Source organism: Chiloscyllium punctatum, chromosome 1, assembly GCF_047496795.1.
Source record: "Chiloscyllium punctatum isolate Juve2018m chromosome 1, sChiPun1.3, whole genome shotgun sequence".
Lineage (NCBI taxonomy): Eukaryota > Metazoa > Chordata > Chondrichthyes > Orectolobiformes > Hemiscylliidae > Chiloscyllium > Chiloscyllium punctatum.
This window is the reverse complement of record NC_092739.1, coordinates 98,152,983-98,173,089: the sequence shown is the minus strand read 5'-3', so window position 1 is coordinate 98,173,089 and position 20,107 is coordinate 98,152,983. Positions and strand designations below refer to the sequence as shown.

Below are 20,107 nucleotides of genomic sequence, written 5' to 3'. Positions count from 1 at the left end.
CAGGTCTTTGTGCATCTTGGCATGGGTTGCTTCATTATTTGAGAACATGTAAACAAAATAACGTGACAAATAGGTCATGTTTGACAGTACATTATTTAATTGAAAATTTCAGACTGCATTTAAAAATGATAGATTCAAAAATTTTAAAGAAACCACAGTGAAACCCCAATTTCCTCTTTCCAATGCCTTAATATTTATTACAATACTCTGCTGCTATGGTTGTTGATGTGTGGCTTGCTGTAAATGAAATAGACACACATAAAAAGGCTTTAGTTTCTTAGAGATGACATCAAAGGGAACAAACCACATCCCTTTGAGTGAATTATAAATTGAATAGGAACTTGTAGTCAGAAGAGAAGTTACAATGAAATCATTTCACCGTACTCTGTTCACCTCTTTGATTGTCATTGTTCTAACTCCAGCTTGTGAGTAATAAATATGATAATTTTATATCTATTACATTTATATGAGGATTTAATATAATATTATTTATGCGATATGAATATTTTAAGCATTTTGCAATAATCAACCTGAACTTTCAAAATCTATTTGGCTAATACATTGAAGTTTATCGATTTCTATACTTATTACAATAAAGATTTACTTCCAGTTAGTTCAATGTACTTTTATTTCTTAAAATGTTGGAAGAACAAAAACAACTTCCTTTCAAGGTAACAAAGTATTTAATAGGGAAAAGAAATTTGTTTAATTACTCAGCTGCTCGATAAAATGGTCGATCTAGTTCAGTCCCAGATTTCATTGTCCTGGGGGTAAATTTAAATTGAAATGATTGAGTAAAACAGATTTTCAAAATTACAATTCATTCTACACTCTATGTCATTACTCATTTCATTGAATACCTCAATGGGACTATCTGCAATTATAGTCAGAGACCTGAGTCTGGGAGCAGTGATAGATAGGTAAACACAATGACTGCAGATGCTGGAAACCAGATTTTGGATTAGTGGTGATGGAAGAGCACAGCAGTTCAGGCAGCATCCAAGGAGCAGTAAAATCGACGTTTCTGCCAAAAGCCCTTCATCAGGAATACTGATTTTACTGCTCTCAGATGCTGCCTGAACTGCTGTGCTCTTCCAGCAGTCTTAGATAGCCAACCAGAAATCCTAGAAAGCAAATTCTGGACAGAGAAGGGCATTTCTTTTAGGTTTTTTTTTAGGGGGCTCTGAGTATCTTCCTTTGAAAATTATGGTCACTACCCCCATCCCCATTCTCCCCCAGCATCATTTTCCTCATTGCTAGTGACTGTCCCTTTGATCATTTGTGAGTGAACACCCATTCGTTGCCTTCCGGCAGGGAGTGGGCATATATGGGTCTTTTTCTGATAGCTGGATGTTAATAGTTGGGTACTGTAAGGATCAGTGCTTGGGTCCTAGCTATTCAAAATATACATATATGACCTGGATGAGCGAACAAATTGCAACCATGTTCTATCAGTGAACATCCCACTTCTGATTTGATCTTGGAGAGAAGGTCATTAAGAAAGTTGTTACTAATGTTTAGACCTGAAACACTATCCTGAGAAGTTCCTGTAGTAGTGTTTTTGAACTGAGATCACAATCATCTTTGTTATGACTGCAGCCGGCTGTGTATTTCACCCTTAAAATAGTCGATTTCAATTAGTGAAATGGCGTTTAATGTTAAGAGCACTGACTTTCATCTCACCTTACTCATAACTACTCCTGTATTCATTCTGTTAGTATCAATTCTGGTTTCAATTGATGAAATAGGCTTTCAAAATCACCTTTTTATACAGATCATGGGGCGGAAATTATTGGAGGCCATGAAGTTAAACCTCATTCAAAACCCTATATGGCATCTATCCAATGTAACAAAAAAAAGAAATATGAACATTTTTGTGGAGGGGCTTTGATCAGAAATAGATGGGTACTGACTGCAGCACACTGTGAGTGGTAAGTTTTGCGTATGTGTGTGTATATATCTTTTATATATTATATATTTATGAATATTAACTCATTTTTATAATTGACTTACCCACACTTCACATCTAATCTACATCAAATAATTGCTTTCAAACAGTAAAACCAAACCATTATTGTTAAGCTGTAGATCATGTTATTGGTGTGTAATTCCATTGGCAAAATCCTTGATATGATTAAAATAAATTTTATCTACTCATTTATTTTTATAGATGACTTACTTGGTGGTTATATGGCAAAAAATCATGTTTTTTTAATTATGAACGTAGAGAGTTATAGAGTCATAGTGTTGTACAGCACAGAAACAGACCCCTCCATCCAACTAATCCATGCTGACTATAATCACAAACCAAACTTTTCCTTGAAAGTGGAGTCGCAGGTAGATAGGATAGTGAAGAAGGTGTTTGGTATGCTTTCTTTTATTGGTCAGAGTATTGAGTAGAGGAGTTGGGAGGTCATGTTGCAGCTGTACAGGACATTGGTTAGGCCACTTTTGGAATATTGCATGCAATTCTGGTCTCCTTTCGGTCGGAAAGATGATGTGAAACTTGAAAGGGTTCAGAAAAGATTTACAAGGATGTTGCCAGGGTTGGAGGTTTTGAGCTACAGGGAGATGCTGAACAGGCTGGGGCTGTTTTCCCTGGAGTGTCGGAGGTTGAGGGGTGACCTTACAGAGGTTTACAAAATTTTGAGGGGCATGGATAGGATAAATAGAGAAAGTCTTTTCCCTGGGGTCGGCTAGTCCAGAATTAGAGGGCATAGGTTTAGGGTGAGAGGGGAAAGATATAAAAGAGACCTAAGGGGCAACCTTTTCACACAGAGGGTGGTACACGTATGGAATGAGCTGCCAGAGGAAGTGGTGGAGGCTGGTACAATTGCAACAGTTAAAAGGCATTTGGATGGGTATATGAATAGGAAGGATTTTGGAGGGATATGGGCCAGGTGCTGGCAGGTGGGACTAGATTGGGTTGGGATATCTGGTCGGCATGGATGGGTTGGCCCGAAGGGTCTGTTTCCAGGCTGTATATCTCTATGAATCTAGTCCTATCTGCCTGCTTCTGGCTATATCCCTCCAAATCTTTCCTTTTCATTTACTTATCTAAGTGTCTTTTAAATTTTGTCACTGTGCCCACATCCACCACTTCCTCGTGAAGTTCATTTCACATGCGAACCACTGTCTGCATAAAAAAATTTGCCCCTCATGTCTTTTTTAAATCTCTTTCCTCTCACATTAACAATATCCCCCAGTCTTGAAATCTCCCATCCTAGAGAGAAGACACCTATCATTAACACTATTTATAGTGTTCAGATATCTTCCATGTTCAGAACGTCAGCTTATAACTAGGCAAAGCCAAGCTGTCAATATCCCTATATATGTAAAAGCTATAATGGAGTCTGATCACCTAAAGCTGTGCCCAAACGGGTATTTCATTGTGGTTTGTTAAATTCTCTTTTTCTGGAAACAAAAATAGATACCAAAATCATCCTTAAGTATCATCAATGAGTAATGCTAAAGCTTTCCAGTAGGTTTTTAACTCACACAGTTTGAGAGGAGTTTTATAGATAAAGAGAGGGATGATAGCGCTGTTGCTCCTCAGACAGATTACCTCAGAATTTGTCCAAACTTCAGTAGCTTTACTACATCCACAAACCTCTCTCCACAAGTAAACTGGATGTGTCCATGTTTGTTCCTTGCAAATGGAAATTGTTGCTGTTGTTACCGGAGCATTTGTCAATGCAAAGTGTCCTCTTCAAGGATGCTTAGACAACACCTCTCAATCCATAACCACTACCACCCAGAAGGGGAAGAGCAGCAGATACACCACTCAGCTGCAACTCCCCTTCCAAGATGCACACAGTTCATACTTGGAAACATATCACCATTCTTTCACTGTGACTGGGTCAAAATCCAGGAATTCCCTCCGTCAACCTCTAGCAAGTGGACTGCAGTGGTTCAAGAAGGCAATTTTGGCTTATACATCTTCAAAGTAATCACATCTGATGCTCCAGATCGCACATGAAAAACAGACATTTGACAAAGTGATACTCAGCAGTCGATTGGTATTCTGGTGCTAACTTTAAGGGAGGAGATCCTCACTCTCTCCTGCCCCATAATGGTGTGGGAGTGCACCAGTGGCACAAAAACCAAGAAACAAACCACTTGACCTTACAAACATTATAACATCACTGCCTGGGATGTGCCCGCCAAACAAATTTTAATCTCACTTAAATTTTCTAGAGTGAATATTTTACACATCAGTTTCATTTTATTCTTAACCTCTAGTTACAAGTCACATTTGAATCTGTCTGCATTTTCTTTTTAAATAACTATAATGTTTATAGAGATCAAAAGAAAAACAATCACTACTATTTAGATATTTGAAGTAAAAACAGAAAATTTTGGAAATGCACAACAGGTCAATCGACATCTGATTTTAATTAAAGTCCAACATTAGGGTACTGACTGAAGTGCTGTTTATTCCAGGAATTTCTGTTTTCAGCAACACACCTATGGATGAAGGAAACAGTAAGTAATAAGGTTTGCTTAGTATTGCTCAGGTTGTTATTCTTATACTGTTTCCAGCCATAACCGTTCTTTCTTCCTGAATGTTTGAAAATTGCATTTTCTTATGGAAACAAAAAATAATTGTCTGCCTTTCTGATGAAATGCAGTAAAGGGCCTGTTCAAGTCGTACTTGGAGCCCATTCTCTGTCACAGAATGAGAAAAGTCAGCAAAAGATTCGGGTCAAGAAGCAGTATCCCCATCCAAAGTTTAACAAAAAAACTCCAGATGATGACATCATGCTACTCCAAGTATGAATTTTAATTTTTTAATTCTGGTTTGTTTGTTGTGTTTAAAACTGCTAATTGTGAAAGACAGCCCTGATGAATTCCACAAAAAAGTAGCAACTTTGTGCGTTCAATCTCTTGGAGATTCACCACAATTATTCAATGAGGTCTGCTTGTAGTTTTGTCAGTTAAAGTACTCGGCACAGTTGGATTTGATCCTGGCTTCATTCCTGTTCATGTTCAGCACAGGTCATTAGTATCTGATTATTGTCCGTTTTCTTTTTGCACTAACTGATTCTGATTAAATGAGGCATGTAAAAAACATGCCAGGAGCAGCAACTAGTATATCTAGAAATTAAATGCCAAGCTAGTGAAGTTACAAAACTGGAGTGCATGTATTCTAAACAGCGGATAGAACACTGTAATCCAATAGCCAACCAACCAGTTCAAAATTCTGTATTCCTATTATATTGAATAATCTATGCTGTCGTATGATTAAACAATTAATAAGAAGAATGTCACTTCTCCAAACATCCCTATCATTAATGATCATAAAATCCAGCATGTAGGTTTGCACCCATCTTCACTGAGTTGTTGATCCATTTTGACCCTGTCCTGAGGTCATTCCAGTAAATCTCCTCTGCTTCTATTCAAAGACACCATGTCCTCACTAAAATGTTGTTGATAGGAATGGACATGACACTCATAGGAATGGCCTTACAAAAGTTCAACTCACCCTCTATTTGCACCCAATGACTTGATTACTACCCAAGATTCCATCTGTTTTGTCAAATCTTCTTTTAATATGATCTGCCGCCATCAAAAGCATGTTCCCTCAGGTTCCTCTGTCCATGTACACTTTTTAAAATTGTGCCCCTAAGTCTATACTAGACCTTCGTAATCCTTGTCCCAAAATGCATCACCTCACATTTCACTGTATGCCACTTGTCTGTGCATTCTGTTCACCTAACTACATCCTCTTGTTAACAATCAGTATGGGTATTGGAATCATCATAATTTGCTGCAATATCTCCAAGCTTGACATCGTCTGCAGATTTTGAAATAAATTTAATTACCCAAATCACTTATGTACGCAAAAAAGAAAGTGACCCTAGCATTGACCCCTTGGAAGCATCAATATATATTTCCTCCAGCTTGACAAATGGATATTTACAAGGTAAAAACAATGACTGCAGATGCTGGAAACCAGATTCTGGATTAGTGGTGCTGGAAGAGCACAGCAGTTCAGGCAGCATCCGAGGAGCAGCTGCTCCTTGGATACTGCCTGAACTGCTGTGCTCTTCCAGCACCACTAATCCAGAATAAGGATATTTACTATAACTTGAAGTTTCCTGTCGTAAGTCAAATCTTTGTCCAACTGACACTGACCCTCCTATTCCATGAACAATTTTTGTTAGCCAGCATTTATGTAGAATACCATACTCTACAATGCAACACAATAAAAAATTATCATCATCTGTATTTGTTAATAAAAAATACAGTGAAAAGTTTTACATGTTGCCCACCAGACCACTGACAACAAAGATAGAAATCATACACAACAATTAAATAAATAAAATTAAGGCAAAGCTCATCACCGTTCAGTTAATGAATCCTGGGCTTGGGGAATGCCGATTTAGGAAAGTTTGGAAAAGCCTGAAGACAGAACTGGGATGAGGCCGCCATTCTGGGCTGCTGGAACGATAGGCTGGAAGCCTTTATCGAAGATTACTGCCATGCTGGGCCAAGAAGGCCACTCCTGGATGAGACCGCCTGGTGGGTCACTGGAATACCTTGATGCCGAAGATAAAGAAGACTTCTACAAGGGAAGAAGGCCTCCATGCTAGGACAAGACCACTACACCAGAAGACTGTCATACAGGGAGATCACCACACTGTGCCAAGACTGCTTTTCTCCTCCTTTAGGCACTCTGGCCTAGTCTGCAAGTCTGGGCCAGGGGAGTCAAGAAGGGCGGTAAAGCCAAGCCAGGGAACTATAGACCGGTGAGCCTAACCTCGGTGGTGGGCAAGTTGTTGGAGGGGATCCTGAGGGACAGGATGTACATGTATTTGGAAAGGCAAGGACTGATTAGGGATAGTCAACATGACTTTATGCGTGGGAAATCATGTCTCACAAACTTGATTGAGTTTTTTGAAGAAGTAACAAAGGATATTGATGAGGGCAGAGCAGTAGATGTGATCTATATGGACTTCAGTAAGGCGTTTGACAAGGTTCCCCATGGGAGACTGATTAGCAAGATTAGGTCTCATGGAATCCAGGGAGAACTAGCCATTTGGATACAGAAATGGCTCAGAGGTAGAAGACAGAGGGTGGTGGTGGAGGGTTGTTTTTCAGACTGGAGGCCTGTGACCAGTGGAGTGCCATAAGGATCGGTGCTGGACCCACTACTTTTTGTCATTTACATAAATAGTTTGGATGCGAGCATAAGAGGTACAATTAGTAAGTTTGCAGATGACACAAAAATTGAAGGTGTAGTGGACAGCGAAGAGGGTTACCTCAGATTACAACAGGATCTGGACCAGATGGGCCAATGGGCTGAGAAGTGGCAGATGGAGTTTAATTCAGATAAATGCGAGGTGCTGCATTTTGGGAAAGCAAATCTTAGCAGGACTTATACCCTTAATGGTAAGGTCCAAGGGAGTGTCACTGAACAAAGAGACCTTGGAGTGCAGATTCATAACCCCTTGAAAGTGGAGTCGCAAGTAGATAGGATAGTGAAGAAGGCATTTGGTGTGCTTTCCTTTATTGATCAGAGTATTGAGTACAGGAGTTGGGAGGTCATGTTGCGGCTGTACAGGACATTGGTTAGGCCACTGTTGGAATATTGCGCACAATTCTGGTCTCCTTCCTATCGGAAAGATGTTGTGAAACTTGAAATGGTTCAGAAAATATTTACAAGGATGTTGCCAGGGTTGGAGGATTTGAGCTACAGGGAGAGGCTGAAGAGGCTGGGACTGTTTTCCCTGGAGCGTCGGAGGCTGAGGAGTGACCTTATAGAGGTTTACAAAATTATGAGGGGCATGGATAGGATAAATAGACAAAGTCTCTTCACTGGGTTCGGGGAGTCCAGAACTAGAGGGCATAGGTTTAGGGTGAGAGGGGAAAGATATAAAAGAGACCTAAGGGGCAAGTTTTTCACACAGAGGGTGGTACCTGTATGGAATGAACTGCCAGAGGATGTGGTGGAGGCTGGTACAATTACAACATTTAAGAGGCATTTGGATGGGTATATGAATAGGAAGGGTTTGGAGGGATATGGGCCAGGTGTTGGCAGGTGGGACTAGATTGGGTTGGGATATCGGGTCAGCATGGACGGGTTGGACTGAAGGGTCTGTTTCCATGCTGTACATCTCTATGACTCTATGACTCTATGAGTCAGCCCAGGACCTATTCTTCGCTCGCCAGGAGACCACAGTCTGGGCTGGAACTATGTCCTGGCACTGCTGCCATTGCTGCTGTCGTTGCTAGAGGCCTCCTCCTTTACCACCACTCTCCAGGATTAAAATAAAAGAAACCAAAGAAAAAAGAGAGAAAAAGAGCTAAAGTAAAAAAGAAAAACAAAGAGAAAGAAAGTTGATGGAGCTCAGCAAACTCCCCCTCAACTCCTTAATATATGTAGTACTTTATCAAATACTTTCTTAAATTCTTAATATAGAGGACATCAACCTTCTCTGTTACTTCATCAAAAACTCAGTTTGATTGATCAAACACAAGCTGATGTTTATAAATCCTTACATGATCTTTAGCCAATCGTCCACTGGCCATTTGTAAGTCTGCCTACTATCATAGTTATTTGCCAACCACTCCTAAACAGATAATTGAACTTTTTGTCAGATAGAAAATTTAGTATTAAAACATTGGGGTGGCTGCCTGTTTATTCATTCATAAAATTTGCAATTTAAAGTTCAAAAATTCAAAAGCATTTACTTCTCAAAGGAAACATGTTTTGATAGGTTCCCTATAATATCCAATTTAGTTCCCAAAACTTTACATTGTCCTCAGCAACATTTAGCAGAGAATTGAGATCATTTTAACTTTTGAAGAGATCGGGACAGTAGGTGTTTCATGTGCTGCTTGGTTTTAGTCAGTACTGAAGTTATTGGAGAATCAAATCAGCTAGCGGGTTTTCAGAAGATTTGTAGCTCAGGTTGACGTTCTGGATGTAGATCAGCGAGCAAACCTACATCAAGAATCAAATCAGCTGCAGGCCAACCCAGTGGATGGCACGGTGGCACAGTGGTTAGCACTGCTGCCTCACAGTGCCAAAGACCTGGGTTCAATTCCCGCCTCAGGCGACTGTCTGTGCGGAGTTTGCACATTCTCCCTGTGTCTGTGTGGGTTTCCTCCGGGTGCTCAGGTTTCCTCCCACAGTCCAAAAACGTGCAGGTCAGGTGAATTGGCCATGCTAAAGTGCCTGTAGTGTTAGGTGAAAGGGTAAATGTAGGGGAATGGGTCTGGGTGGGTTGTGCTTCGGCGAGTCGGTGTGGACTTGTTGGGCCGAAGGGCCTGTTTCCACACTGTAAGTAATCTAATCAAAATGGCAGCTCACCCACTAAGTAGGGCTGATGAAAATGAATCCAGGATATGAGTACCCAGACAATTACTTCATACTGGGCAATATAATACAGGAGCAAACAGACTAAAGAGAAGCATAAACATACAAGGGCTAAAAATAAACTTTAAAATAAATGTATATGACGATGATCAGGTTAGTCTTAATTTCTTTAACATCATGACTGCAATGTATTTACCAATCACGTTTCTTCATATTTACTATTGTGTTGATAGAAGAAATATCACAACCTTTAGCAAAAAGAACTGCAAATGGTTTCTGTGGTTTTCAACAACTTTGCAGTTGTACTAGTCACTTTTTTATACTTTCAACTCCAATTTGATCTGATTTCTTTTAAGAATTTCTCTGTCAAACCCGCACTCAACTTATCAAAGTTTGCAAGTAATTCCAACAGAATCAGTGAGGAATGAGCTAGGTAGCAATAAGGGAAATAACCTTTACAGTAAGGAATCATGTTCATCTCATGCAGTGTGTCCATTTCAACATGCTCACCATCAATATTTTCAAATATTTGGCAAATAGGCCTATTTTCTTCCCAGTTAGGAATTATTACTTTCTTTATTCACCAATGACTATCTTTAAGTCAACTTAACCCTGCTTGTAATCACATTTTAGCAAAATATCCTTCATTAACATGATCTCCACAACAATTTGGCAATGAAATGTCCCAGGAGAAAGTGAGGACTGCAGATGCTGGAGATCAGAGCTGAAAATGTGTTGCTGGAAAAGCGCAGCAGATCAGGCAGCATCCAAGGCACAGGAGAATCGATGTTTCAGGCATGAGCCCTTCTTCAGGAATCCTGAAGAAGGGCTCATGCCCGAAACGTTGATTCTCCTGCTCCTTGGATGCTGCCTGACCTGCTGCGCTTTTCCAGCAACACATTTTCAGCAATGAATCGTCCCAGATCACTGAGCCCTAGGGATACAGCTTAGCAATGTCAAACATATTTATGCATTACCTCCCCATCTAAGCCATAGTGACTACCCAGACCAACCTCACCTGCCCATTATCCCGCACAACCCTTTGCTTTCCCAAGATCTATTGCCTACTACTCCTGTGTTGGAACATTTGTAATTATAACCTCTCTGCATCCCAGCATGCTGCGTCCAATCCTCTCAACTGCCTTTCCCAGTGGTCCCACCACAGCACCTGATAAACCCCATTGTCTTTCAGTAAACTGACCCCCTGGACTGAGCTTAGTCCATCTCTTGTACCGGCCTGGAATGACAACCCAGACTGATATCGGTGCCACTTCCTGGCTGACGTATCACTAATCCCTAGACTGGTTGCACTGGGCTTGCAGGACTGATGTTGGCCCACACCCCAGACTGTACAGACACAAAACCCTGACTCTTACCATCCAAACTGGCTGACTAACCATGTCCATGCCCTTGGACTGAGATTGAATACTACCTTTGACTTACTGCACCAGTAACCCTTAATCGACTATAGTTGCATCTTGATATGACTGAGGACTACTGCCATTAGGTTATTGAGATATGGCTATTTCGTCAAAGCACATGCAGTGTTATTTTCCACGGATGCTACCAGCTCATGTGAAGGTTTGACACTCAGTTAACATGGTGGTCCACAGCCATTTGAAGATGAAAGTAATTCCTATTTCAATAACTAAACCTGGAAGTGAATGTTGCAGCTTCACAACTCTCTGTGCAAGCAAGCTTATTTTGTCTTCTTTTCTCGTCTTATACCCCTTGAGGATTGTAAAGACTCTTTCTACAGTTTCTGTTTTTCGCTGTCCTTTTCTGTCCTTTAATGTTCTCACATTTCTATCATCTCCTCTAAAATCTTTCTTCATTCAGAAGGTAATGAATCCATGGAGTTATTTATCACAAAAGGTTGCCGAGGCTGTTAAGTATATCAAGCCTGAGATAGACAGATTTTTAATCAGTAAGGGAATCAAGTGGTAGAGGAAAAAGGCAGGAAAGTGCAGTTGAGGTTTCTCAAATCAGCCTGAATCTTATTGAATGGCAGAGCAGATTCAATGGGCTGAATGGCTTACTTTTGCTCCTACGTTTATGGTCTCATGGTCATTCTAACAAAAAAGCACTTGTGAAATCCTTCATCGTATTTGTCTCTCCTAACACCAAGCAGCATTTTAACAACCATTATTATGAACCAACTCACTGCATTTCTGCATTAGAAGAAGATGTTAATATAATTGTAATGTCATTGGACTAGTAATCTCGATGCATTCGGTACAACCCAGATATGGAAGGATTTTCTTTTGAGGTAAGGTTGAGTAGGTTGAGTTTCTACTCATTGGAGTTTAAGAGAATGAGAGGTGGCCTTATTCAAATATGTAAGATACTTTGGGGGCTTTACAGGGTAGATGCAGAAAGATTGCTTTCTGTTATGGCAGAATCTAGGTCCAGAAGGAATAATCTCAGAGTAAGAATTTACCCATTTAAAACAGATAGGTAGTATTCTTCCTCCCGAATCTGTGGAATGTTTTACCACAAAGGGTTTTAGAGATTAGATCATTAAGTACATTGAAAGTTCAGATATACAGATTTTTAATCAGTCAGGTAATCAAGGGCTACGTGGCAAAGGCAGGAAAGTGGTGTTGAGGATTATCAGATCAGTCATGATCTCATTGAATGGGCTACTTCTGCTCCTATGTTTTATGGCATCATAGGAAAACCTCAAGATCAAATTAATTACTTCAGTTGAGATGCTTGGCATTTGACAAATTCTTTCCAGCCTCCTTGACCTACCAGTGGAAAAAGCTTGCTCAAGAGTGCCCCTCCATTGATTCCTGGTGTACAGATGTTGGATGGGAACTGGATTGAGGTGGGCTGTAAAATTCCAGATAACAACAATCGCCATAAAAGTTTGTAGATGATTAACATCATCTGGAAACCCATTCCAAAGGGTGGTCACTGTCTGTGAACCATTGTCTGATCCAAGACAGAATATTCAATCCAACAGGAGAAACACTTGTGGTCCAGTTTTATTAGAAGCTGAAAATTACAGTTCTCCTTTGGAATAACTTAATACAGTAAGATTTTGTTCATAGCTTGAATAAAAATATTCATTTATTCATATTGTACCCCAGCTCTCCAGTGAAGCAAAGATCAACAAATATGTGGAACTGCTCAACCTACCAAAAGATAAGGGTAAGGATATAAAACCTGGAATTTGCTGTACAGTGGCAGGATGGGGACAAACAAAGTCAAAAACTCCATCTGACACTCTTCGAGAAGTGATGCTATATGTGATCGATCGTAAAACATGCAACAGCAAACAATATTATAATCATCGACCTCAAATAACCAAGGACATGATCTGTGCTAGTGACCGAAAAGGCAGAGAAGATACTTCCCTGGTGAGTGTACTATGATGTTACAATAAGCAGGAAGGTCTTTGAATTTTGAAACCCATTTGTTCATTAATGCATTTAATGGAAAAAACTTTCTATCCGTACAAGGTCTGACCCACATATAATTCCAAGTTCACATTATCAAGACTGACTTGGAACTACTAAACAAAAATCCAAAGAATTGCAGAAACAAAAACAGAAATTGCTGAACAACTCATCAGGTCTGGCAGCATCTGTGGAGAGAAAGCAGAGTTAATGTTTTGGGTCCAGTGATCCTTCTTCAGAACGTTAACTCTGCTTTCTCTCCTCAGATGCTGCCAAACTTGTTATGCTTTTTCCAATAATTTCTCTTCTTATTTTTGACTCTGAACTATTCTTGAAATTGCTTTTGAATTCAGACAATTTTATCCACAAAATGCTTGACTAAAGCAGTCCACCATCACCACCTTCTCAGACAAATAAATGCTATCTCTTCAATCAATGGCCACATCCCAACAAGAAAAATGTAAACTGATAGATGAGCTACTGGATTAAGAATGTAGACACAGTCATCATGGAGGAAGAACCTCCCCAATGGTTCATGGAATTTTCTAGCAGTTCATATCATGCCCAGTGTCACATTAACTTCCTTTCACCCTGCTAATGTGATTTTCAATTTCAATAAATTCTGCCTACTGGTAAACATATTGCACTGCAAACACCAAAAGGGTGGCTTGGTGATCCAGAATGATTGTGCCTTCATTTGAAGTAATTTGCTTACGGCCTGTAAGTGTGCAACAGCAAAAACATCCTATCATTAAGATATATCTTAAGGGTTTGCTGACGCAGCAGTTTTTTTTGTGATCTTGTAGCTGAGTCCAGATGTTAGATTACTTCACGTGGTCTCAGATCAACCCTCAATCTCATCCTCCAACTAAAAAGCATTAAAGCAACTAAGCAAGAAAGACTAAGACATTTAAAGGATGGCAATCGACAAAATGCTACTTGGAATACTTGTTAAGAAGTTACAACCCCTGGATTTAAATGGAAAATGGTTAGATTGATAGGGAATTAATTCTCTAGTATTTTCTGCTCTTATTTATAATTTCCAGCATCCACAGTGCTTTGCTTATATTAGAATGATTATAAACTTGGCAACCTCTCCTCATAACTATAATTCTTCCTGCTTGATAACTAATCATTCCCTTAGTGTCTTTATATCTTTCCTAATGAGTAAAATCATAATTGTCCTCAATAATCTAGCTGAATCTCAGTGGATTCCCTTTCCCAATGCTAGGGATCTTGATCAGACACAAAACACTGAATGCTTTAGAATGAGGGACTCACACGACACCCCTTATTCCACTCCATCCATTAGCATCCCACCAGGTGTCTGCAAGGAACCCTTGCTACTTGGTAAATCTCCTGCTCGCCACAGGGTGAATGCCAGCTGCAGGATTTATTGATTAATTGCTGACTTGATGGATTCAATTGACAGATTTCACAAAACCAGGAGTGGGAACATTTGAGGTGTTCACCCACAACCTTCTCAACCCAATAAATACCCTCACTATCAAACTCACCAAAGAGGAGGTTGTTAATTTTCACCCACCAAATAAGACTAGCAATGTGGTCCAACATACCTTCTCAAGCAAACAAGAAATCGATAAATGTAGCTTTTCCACATGATACCCAAACCCTGTGAGCATACTTTAAACATTACAGCCTGCTATTCAAGCTAGTTGGTATTCTATCAAAAGCTTATAAAGGATGAAATAGAGTATTAAGGGTTTATTGTAGCAGCAAATTCAGGAGTGTTAGTTCACAGCTCGAAGACACATTTGATTGCAGGATTTTTTTAATGCCGGAGGATGTGGGTATTTGTGGCCCATCTCAAATTGCCTTCGAACTAAGTTGTTTGTTCAGCTATGACATATGTCAGCATTATATTCCAAATATCAGTTGAATTCAAGTATCACCTTTTGCCCTGTGAAAACACATCTACAAGCCTTGGATTACAAGTTCAATGACAATACCATGTCATCACTGTTTCCTGCAGGAAGACAATATATGATATTTCCTGCACCAACAAGATTAACTGCAATGGTTAGCATGTACATTCTGATATAGAAACAAATTCTGGAGAATTTAGCAAATCCAGCAGTACCTGTGAAAAGGGAAACAAAGTTAACACTTCAAGTTTGAGACAAGTCTTCTTCAGAATATTCTTAAATATAAGTCTTAACATGCAGGTAAATTCTGAGCACAGATCAATATGGCAGGAAGGTATTGCAATCTTAATAGGTTTAAATTCTGCTTAATTATTGTCTTTCTCATCTTTTTTTTTCTTCCAGGGTGATTCAGGTGGTCCTTTACTTTGCCGAAATAAGTATAAAGGGATTGTGTCTTATGGCCCTAAGGATCCAGATGCCAAAAAGCCTGGGATTTACACTTTCATAACAAAGAAATACCTTGATTGGATTGAGAAAGTAATTGGTGTGAAAACTTACAACATGACAGCTGAAGGCTTGTATTGAGAATGACGAGTCTTACCGTGACTCGGTTTTACTTTTATCTTGTAGAATTGCTTTGCTCAGAGAAGGGTTAGCATGCATTTGCCTATGCTTTTAGTACATTGTACAGGATTCAAATTCAACAGAAACTAAAATGATAAATTCTCAGTATGAAATGTGTCACACTTCATTCACTGAATCTTTGAATAGGACTATGAGTTATGAAAGTGACTGAACAACTCTTGTGAGTAAGCATTTAAGAGGTTTTGAGATCAAGCAATAAATTTTGGTCACTTGTTGCATTGTAATTGGAACAAATTATTAAGTAACAGAAGCTTTACTTAACGAAAGAAAACAGTCAATATTCTTGCTTGACTCCCATGGCTGCAGAAAGCTTGTGACTTTCTCTCCCAAAGTTGACATCAATTCTGTGCACTAAACCTCTTTTCTCCAGTTTTGACTTCTGCAATTCCGTCCCTTGCTTGTGTTCTGATGTTGCAATCATACAATGGTCTTGTTGGCCATAGTCATTGATCCATAGACAAGATATCCTCAACACCTGAACAACCCTTTGTTAACTCTTTACCATGGAGCCATTTGTCAGATTACTTAGTTATGCATCCAAACTCATTGATCTCTACATCTCAAAGCAAAGCCTTTAATAACTGATGTAGACATTTATCCATGCTTCTCTTTTGCTATTCAAACTGGCCCAAACCTTCTGGTTAGCATTGAAACCCTTTCTTTTCTGATGGTGATGAAACAAAATCTCAGCTTCTTTCTGTTTTTTGGGCTGATTTTCAAATGGGGAAATCCTTCTAAAGTCAATATGTACAGGACTCCTTGGTGAGAATAGCAGTCTATGCAGAAGCTATGTACTATTTTTACAACATTAGCCATCATTTTTTGATCACTATTAGTTTAAATGTCAGAGAACTTCTTAGTTGGTGTAAGTATTAATGAAATGGATGAATGTGTAGTGTAACATAGAGTCAGGTGAGTGAGCTGAGAGGGTAAGGAAGTAGGGTGACAGCTATGTAGATTGGCAAGGTGATAGGTAAGTTGAGTAACTGGGAGTAAATGAATAGGTGGCAGCTGGACTGGGTTACAAGGTGGTACAGTGGTATCAATTCCTGATGCAGTGTGACTTTATATGACTCAAATCACACAAGCTCTTTATCCTGAGCATAAATTCATAATTGTCCCTTAACCATACAAAGTCCAAAATACACTTTAAAAGAATTTGTTACACAAAATTTTCAAAATATGCAACAGGATGGGTATATGAATAGGAATGGTTTGGAGGGATATGGGCCGGGTGCTGGCAGGTGGGATGAGATTGGGTTGGGATATCTGGTCGGCATGGACGGGTTGGACCGAAGGGTCTGTTTCAATGCTGTACATCTCTATGACTCTAAGAAGTATTTTAAAAATCATACAAAAGATGTAAAAAGTATAGACAATGAGATTCTATAGTTACAGACTAGCTATTAGATTCTGCATCATACAAACTATTGAAGCTTTTAATTAAAGCTATCATTTGTAACACAAGCAATTTAATTGTCATTTTTCTGGAGTGAACAGTTCTCCAATGAGCCCAAAAGTTCTGACAACATCTAAGGCCTGTGCTATGAGTTAGTGCAGCTATCTCCAGCTTCACAAAGATATTATTGGAGGTTTGACCTCATGATAGTTAGGTTATCTTACAGAACCCTAACCTCAAATTGTCTGGGAATCTCCTGGAAAGCAACAAGCAGCCCTGCTGATAATTATGCTTTAAATTTCCCATCATAGCCACAGGAGACTTCTAAACTACCTTCTTACTTTTCCTGACAGCCACCCTTCCAGCTGACTGATCCTGATGTGTCATCACTTCACTAAATCTATTAATCATCATACTCTGTATCTCCTGAATGTTCTCAATGAGATTAAGCCTAAAAAGAAGTCCTTAAAAACACCTTATATCGAAACTACCCTTCCCTATTCACAGATTTTAATCTTAAGAATGCAAAAGATAAAAAAAACAATTTTTTAAAAATCAAGCACTTAGCTGAAACTCTCATCAAATGAAAAGAAAGGTCTTTTATCTGTCAGCTTTCAAATCTCTGGAAAGGCATTGTCATTTTTGGAGTCTTTCATGTGAAAATTTCCATAATGTGGGAAACACCAAGGAAAATTGAGTTGGGAAGATTATTCTAAGGTAAGTTATATTTCTTCCTCCTCAGCTGCTTATATTTCCCTTCATTGCTGCATGTAAATGATGACAGAGAGACAGGCCCCAGTATCTATTAGTGAACCTATTTTTTCTCACTTTTATTGCTGAATCCAAAAAGCACCAGGAAAGGATTACTGGAGAACTCTGGGAAAGAGTCAAGATCTCTGGATTGTTTATAGATTGAAGCAAGGAAACCTTACAATATTTATCCCTGCCTTTTTAAAGGCTGCAAATTCTATCTCCTGAAAGTCTGGCCTAGTTCACGGCTTTCAGTAAAGATTTTTTTATATCTGTGAGATAGTTCCGTTCCCTCAAAAATCAACCCTCTGTATTCATGAAACTGTAGTGGAAGTCTCACTGCAGTGAAGCACAATGCTCCTTCTCTTCATCAGCAGCAGGTTCCCTTCATTTGGTGGGGCCCACTCTCAATTGGTAATGGAACCTAAAAGGAGGAGACTGGGTCAGAGTCAGCAGGGCCACAGTAGCATGAGAAAATTGCATGATACCTTAAACTGCAGTGAGAGGAAAGAAATTGACATCACTCATTTGCAGCTATACAATAGAGTCATAGAGTCATAGAGATGTACAGCATGGAAACAGACCCTTCGGTCCAACCCGTCCATGCTGACCAGATATCCCAACCCAATCTAGTCCCACCTGCCAGCACCTAGCCCATATTCCTCTCAACCCTTCCTATTCATATACCCATCCAAATGTCTTTTAATTGTTGCCATTGTATCAGCCTCCACCACATCCTCTGGCAGCTCATTCCATACACGTACCACCCTCTGTGTGAAAAGGTTGCCCCTTAGGTCTCTTTTATATCTTTCCCCTCTCACCCTAAACCTATGCCCTCTAGTTCTGGACTCCCCAACCCAGGGAAAAGACTTTGCCTATTTACCCTATCCATGCCCCTCAAAATTTTGTAAACCTCTATAAGGTCATCCCTCAGCCTCTGACACTTCAGGGAAAACAGCCCCAGCCTGTTCATCCTCTCCCTGTAGCTCAAATCCTCCAACCCTGGCTCATGCCATTGTATGAATATCTCAAGATTTCAACTTTACAACAATTCTGGTCTCTGATGTTATACTCCACATAATGTATGTTGATTGTGCTTCTGATCCTTAACATTGAATCTTTGGAGGACGGTGTAATTTTTCTTGTGCAAAGGCAATAATCATCATTACAAGTATCTGCTTAAACAGAACATTGTTAGTATAAAATGTTTGTGTAGTTTTACATGCTGTATTCGTAATGATGTTAATGTACAGGTACAGTTGAAGTTGAAATGTAGATTCAACAGAGAGCAAATATAACAAGTACGGTATGCACATTACTGCTTTCTGTGCAACCTAGATTGCTGTTGTAGAACTGTTGTACCAGGCGGCACGGTAGCACAGTGGTTAGCACTGCTGCCTCACAGTACCAGAGACCCGGGTTCAATTCCCGCCTCAGGCAACTGACTGTGTGGAGTTTGCACGTTCTCCCCGTGTCTGCGTGGGTTTCCTCTGGGTGCTCTGGTTTCCTCCCACAGTCCAAAAATGTGCAGATCAGGTGACTTGGCTAAATTGCCCGTAATGTTAGGTAAAGGGTAGATGTAGGGGTATGGGTGGGTTGCACTTCGGCGAGGCGGTGTGGACTTGTTGGGCCGAAGGGCCTGTTTCCACACTGTAAGTAATCTAAATCTAAACTTGTACTTGAAAAATGAAACCTGCAGCTAAAAATAAATCTGTATCCGCTTAACTACTTGACCACATTAAAGTTCACTAAAATTTCAATTTTTAGACATTAGGAGTAAAGACTGGACAAATATGTTGCAAAGCCCACGGTGTAAGTAGTGCACTGTCTCTCTCTCGTCCTTCTGCTCCCCCGGTCACAACATAACTATAATCTTCAGCCCAGTTCACAATATGACCAATTATATGCTTCCTCCATATCAGACATTGAATAAAAATTTCCATGAACCAGATTTCTTTACAAAAGATTATTGATTTATTATAATGCAAAATTATTCCACAAAGATGACAATTTCATTAACATATCCAATTTGTCATCAAAATATAAATGCTTACCCCTCTAAATAACCTAAATAAAAAGAAAACAAAATTATTTTTCTTTGCAGAGATTCACTTAGGGGAAAAATAATATTTTGCCAACAAGGGCTAGTTTCCAAAGGGGAAAAGTTGTGGAATGTTTGGATATCTGTAAATTTGACATTCTGGCATGTTTCGAGAAGTGTCCAGACACACACATTTCACTCTTGGGTTTTTGTTGGCACAGCTTACTCAGAAAGCACTGTATTGAGAAATCTTCCAGTCACTTTTCAAGATGTCATTCAGGTTTCACACTGCATTCACAGCAATGCTGCTTCAGAAACAGGAAAGGGATGGGCTGGACAGCCTTTCCTCCAAAGGCTCTTTCTCCCACCTGAAAACCGAACAATCGTCAAGTGTAACACTATTCAAACAAGGCAGCCCATAAAACCAGACAGGGAATTTCTATAATGACTCCAAACAATCAGCCGAAAAAATTGTGATTTCCCAAAAGTTTTTTTTTTTAAATCCAAAATGCTCTTTCTTTTTAAAAAAAAGTCCAGTATCACCATAGAAGTTGAAGTAAATAATTTTTTTCCACAATAACTCAAAACTCAATTCCTCAAAAACATTGGTCTCATAGCCAAATAGTCATTAGAGCAGTGTAGACTGGAGCCATGCAT

The 20,107-nt window shown here is 39.5% G+C and overlaps 1 protein-coding gene across 1 annotated transcript; it reads left to right on the top strand.

The window, feature by feature from the left end:
* The first annotated feature begins 364 nt into the window (after positions 1-364).
* LOC140482428 (granzyme A-like) lies at positions 365-15,349 on the top strand. Its single transcript, XM_072579931.1, has 5 exons — positions 365-425; positions 1,775-1,931; positions 4,632-4,773; positions 12,421-12,690; positions 15,018-15,349. The coding sequence occupies exons 1-5, from the start codon at positions 365-367 to the stop codon at positions 15,198-15,200; spliced, it is 813 nt and encodes a 270-aa protein (XP_072436032.1). The 3' UTR covers positions 15,201-15,349.
* The last annotated feature ends 4,758 nt before the right edge of the window (positions 15,350-20,107 follow it).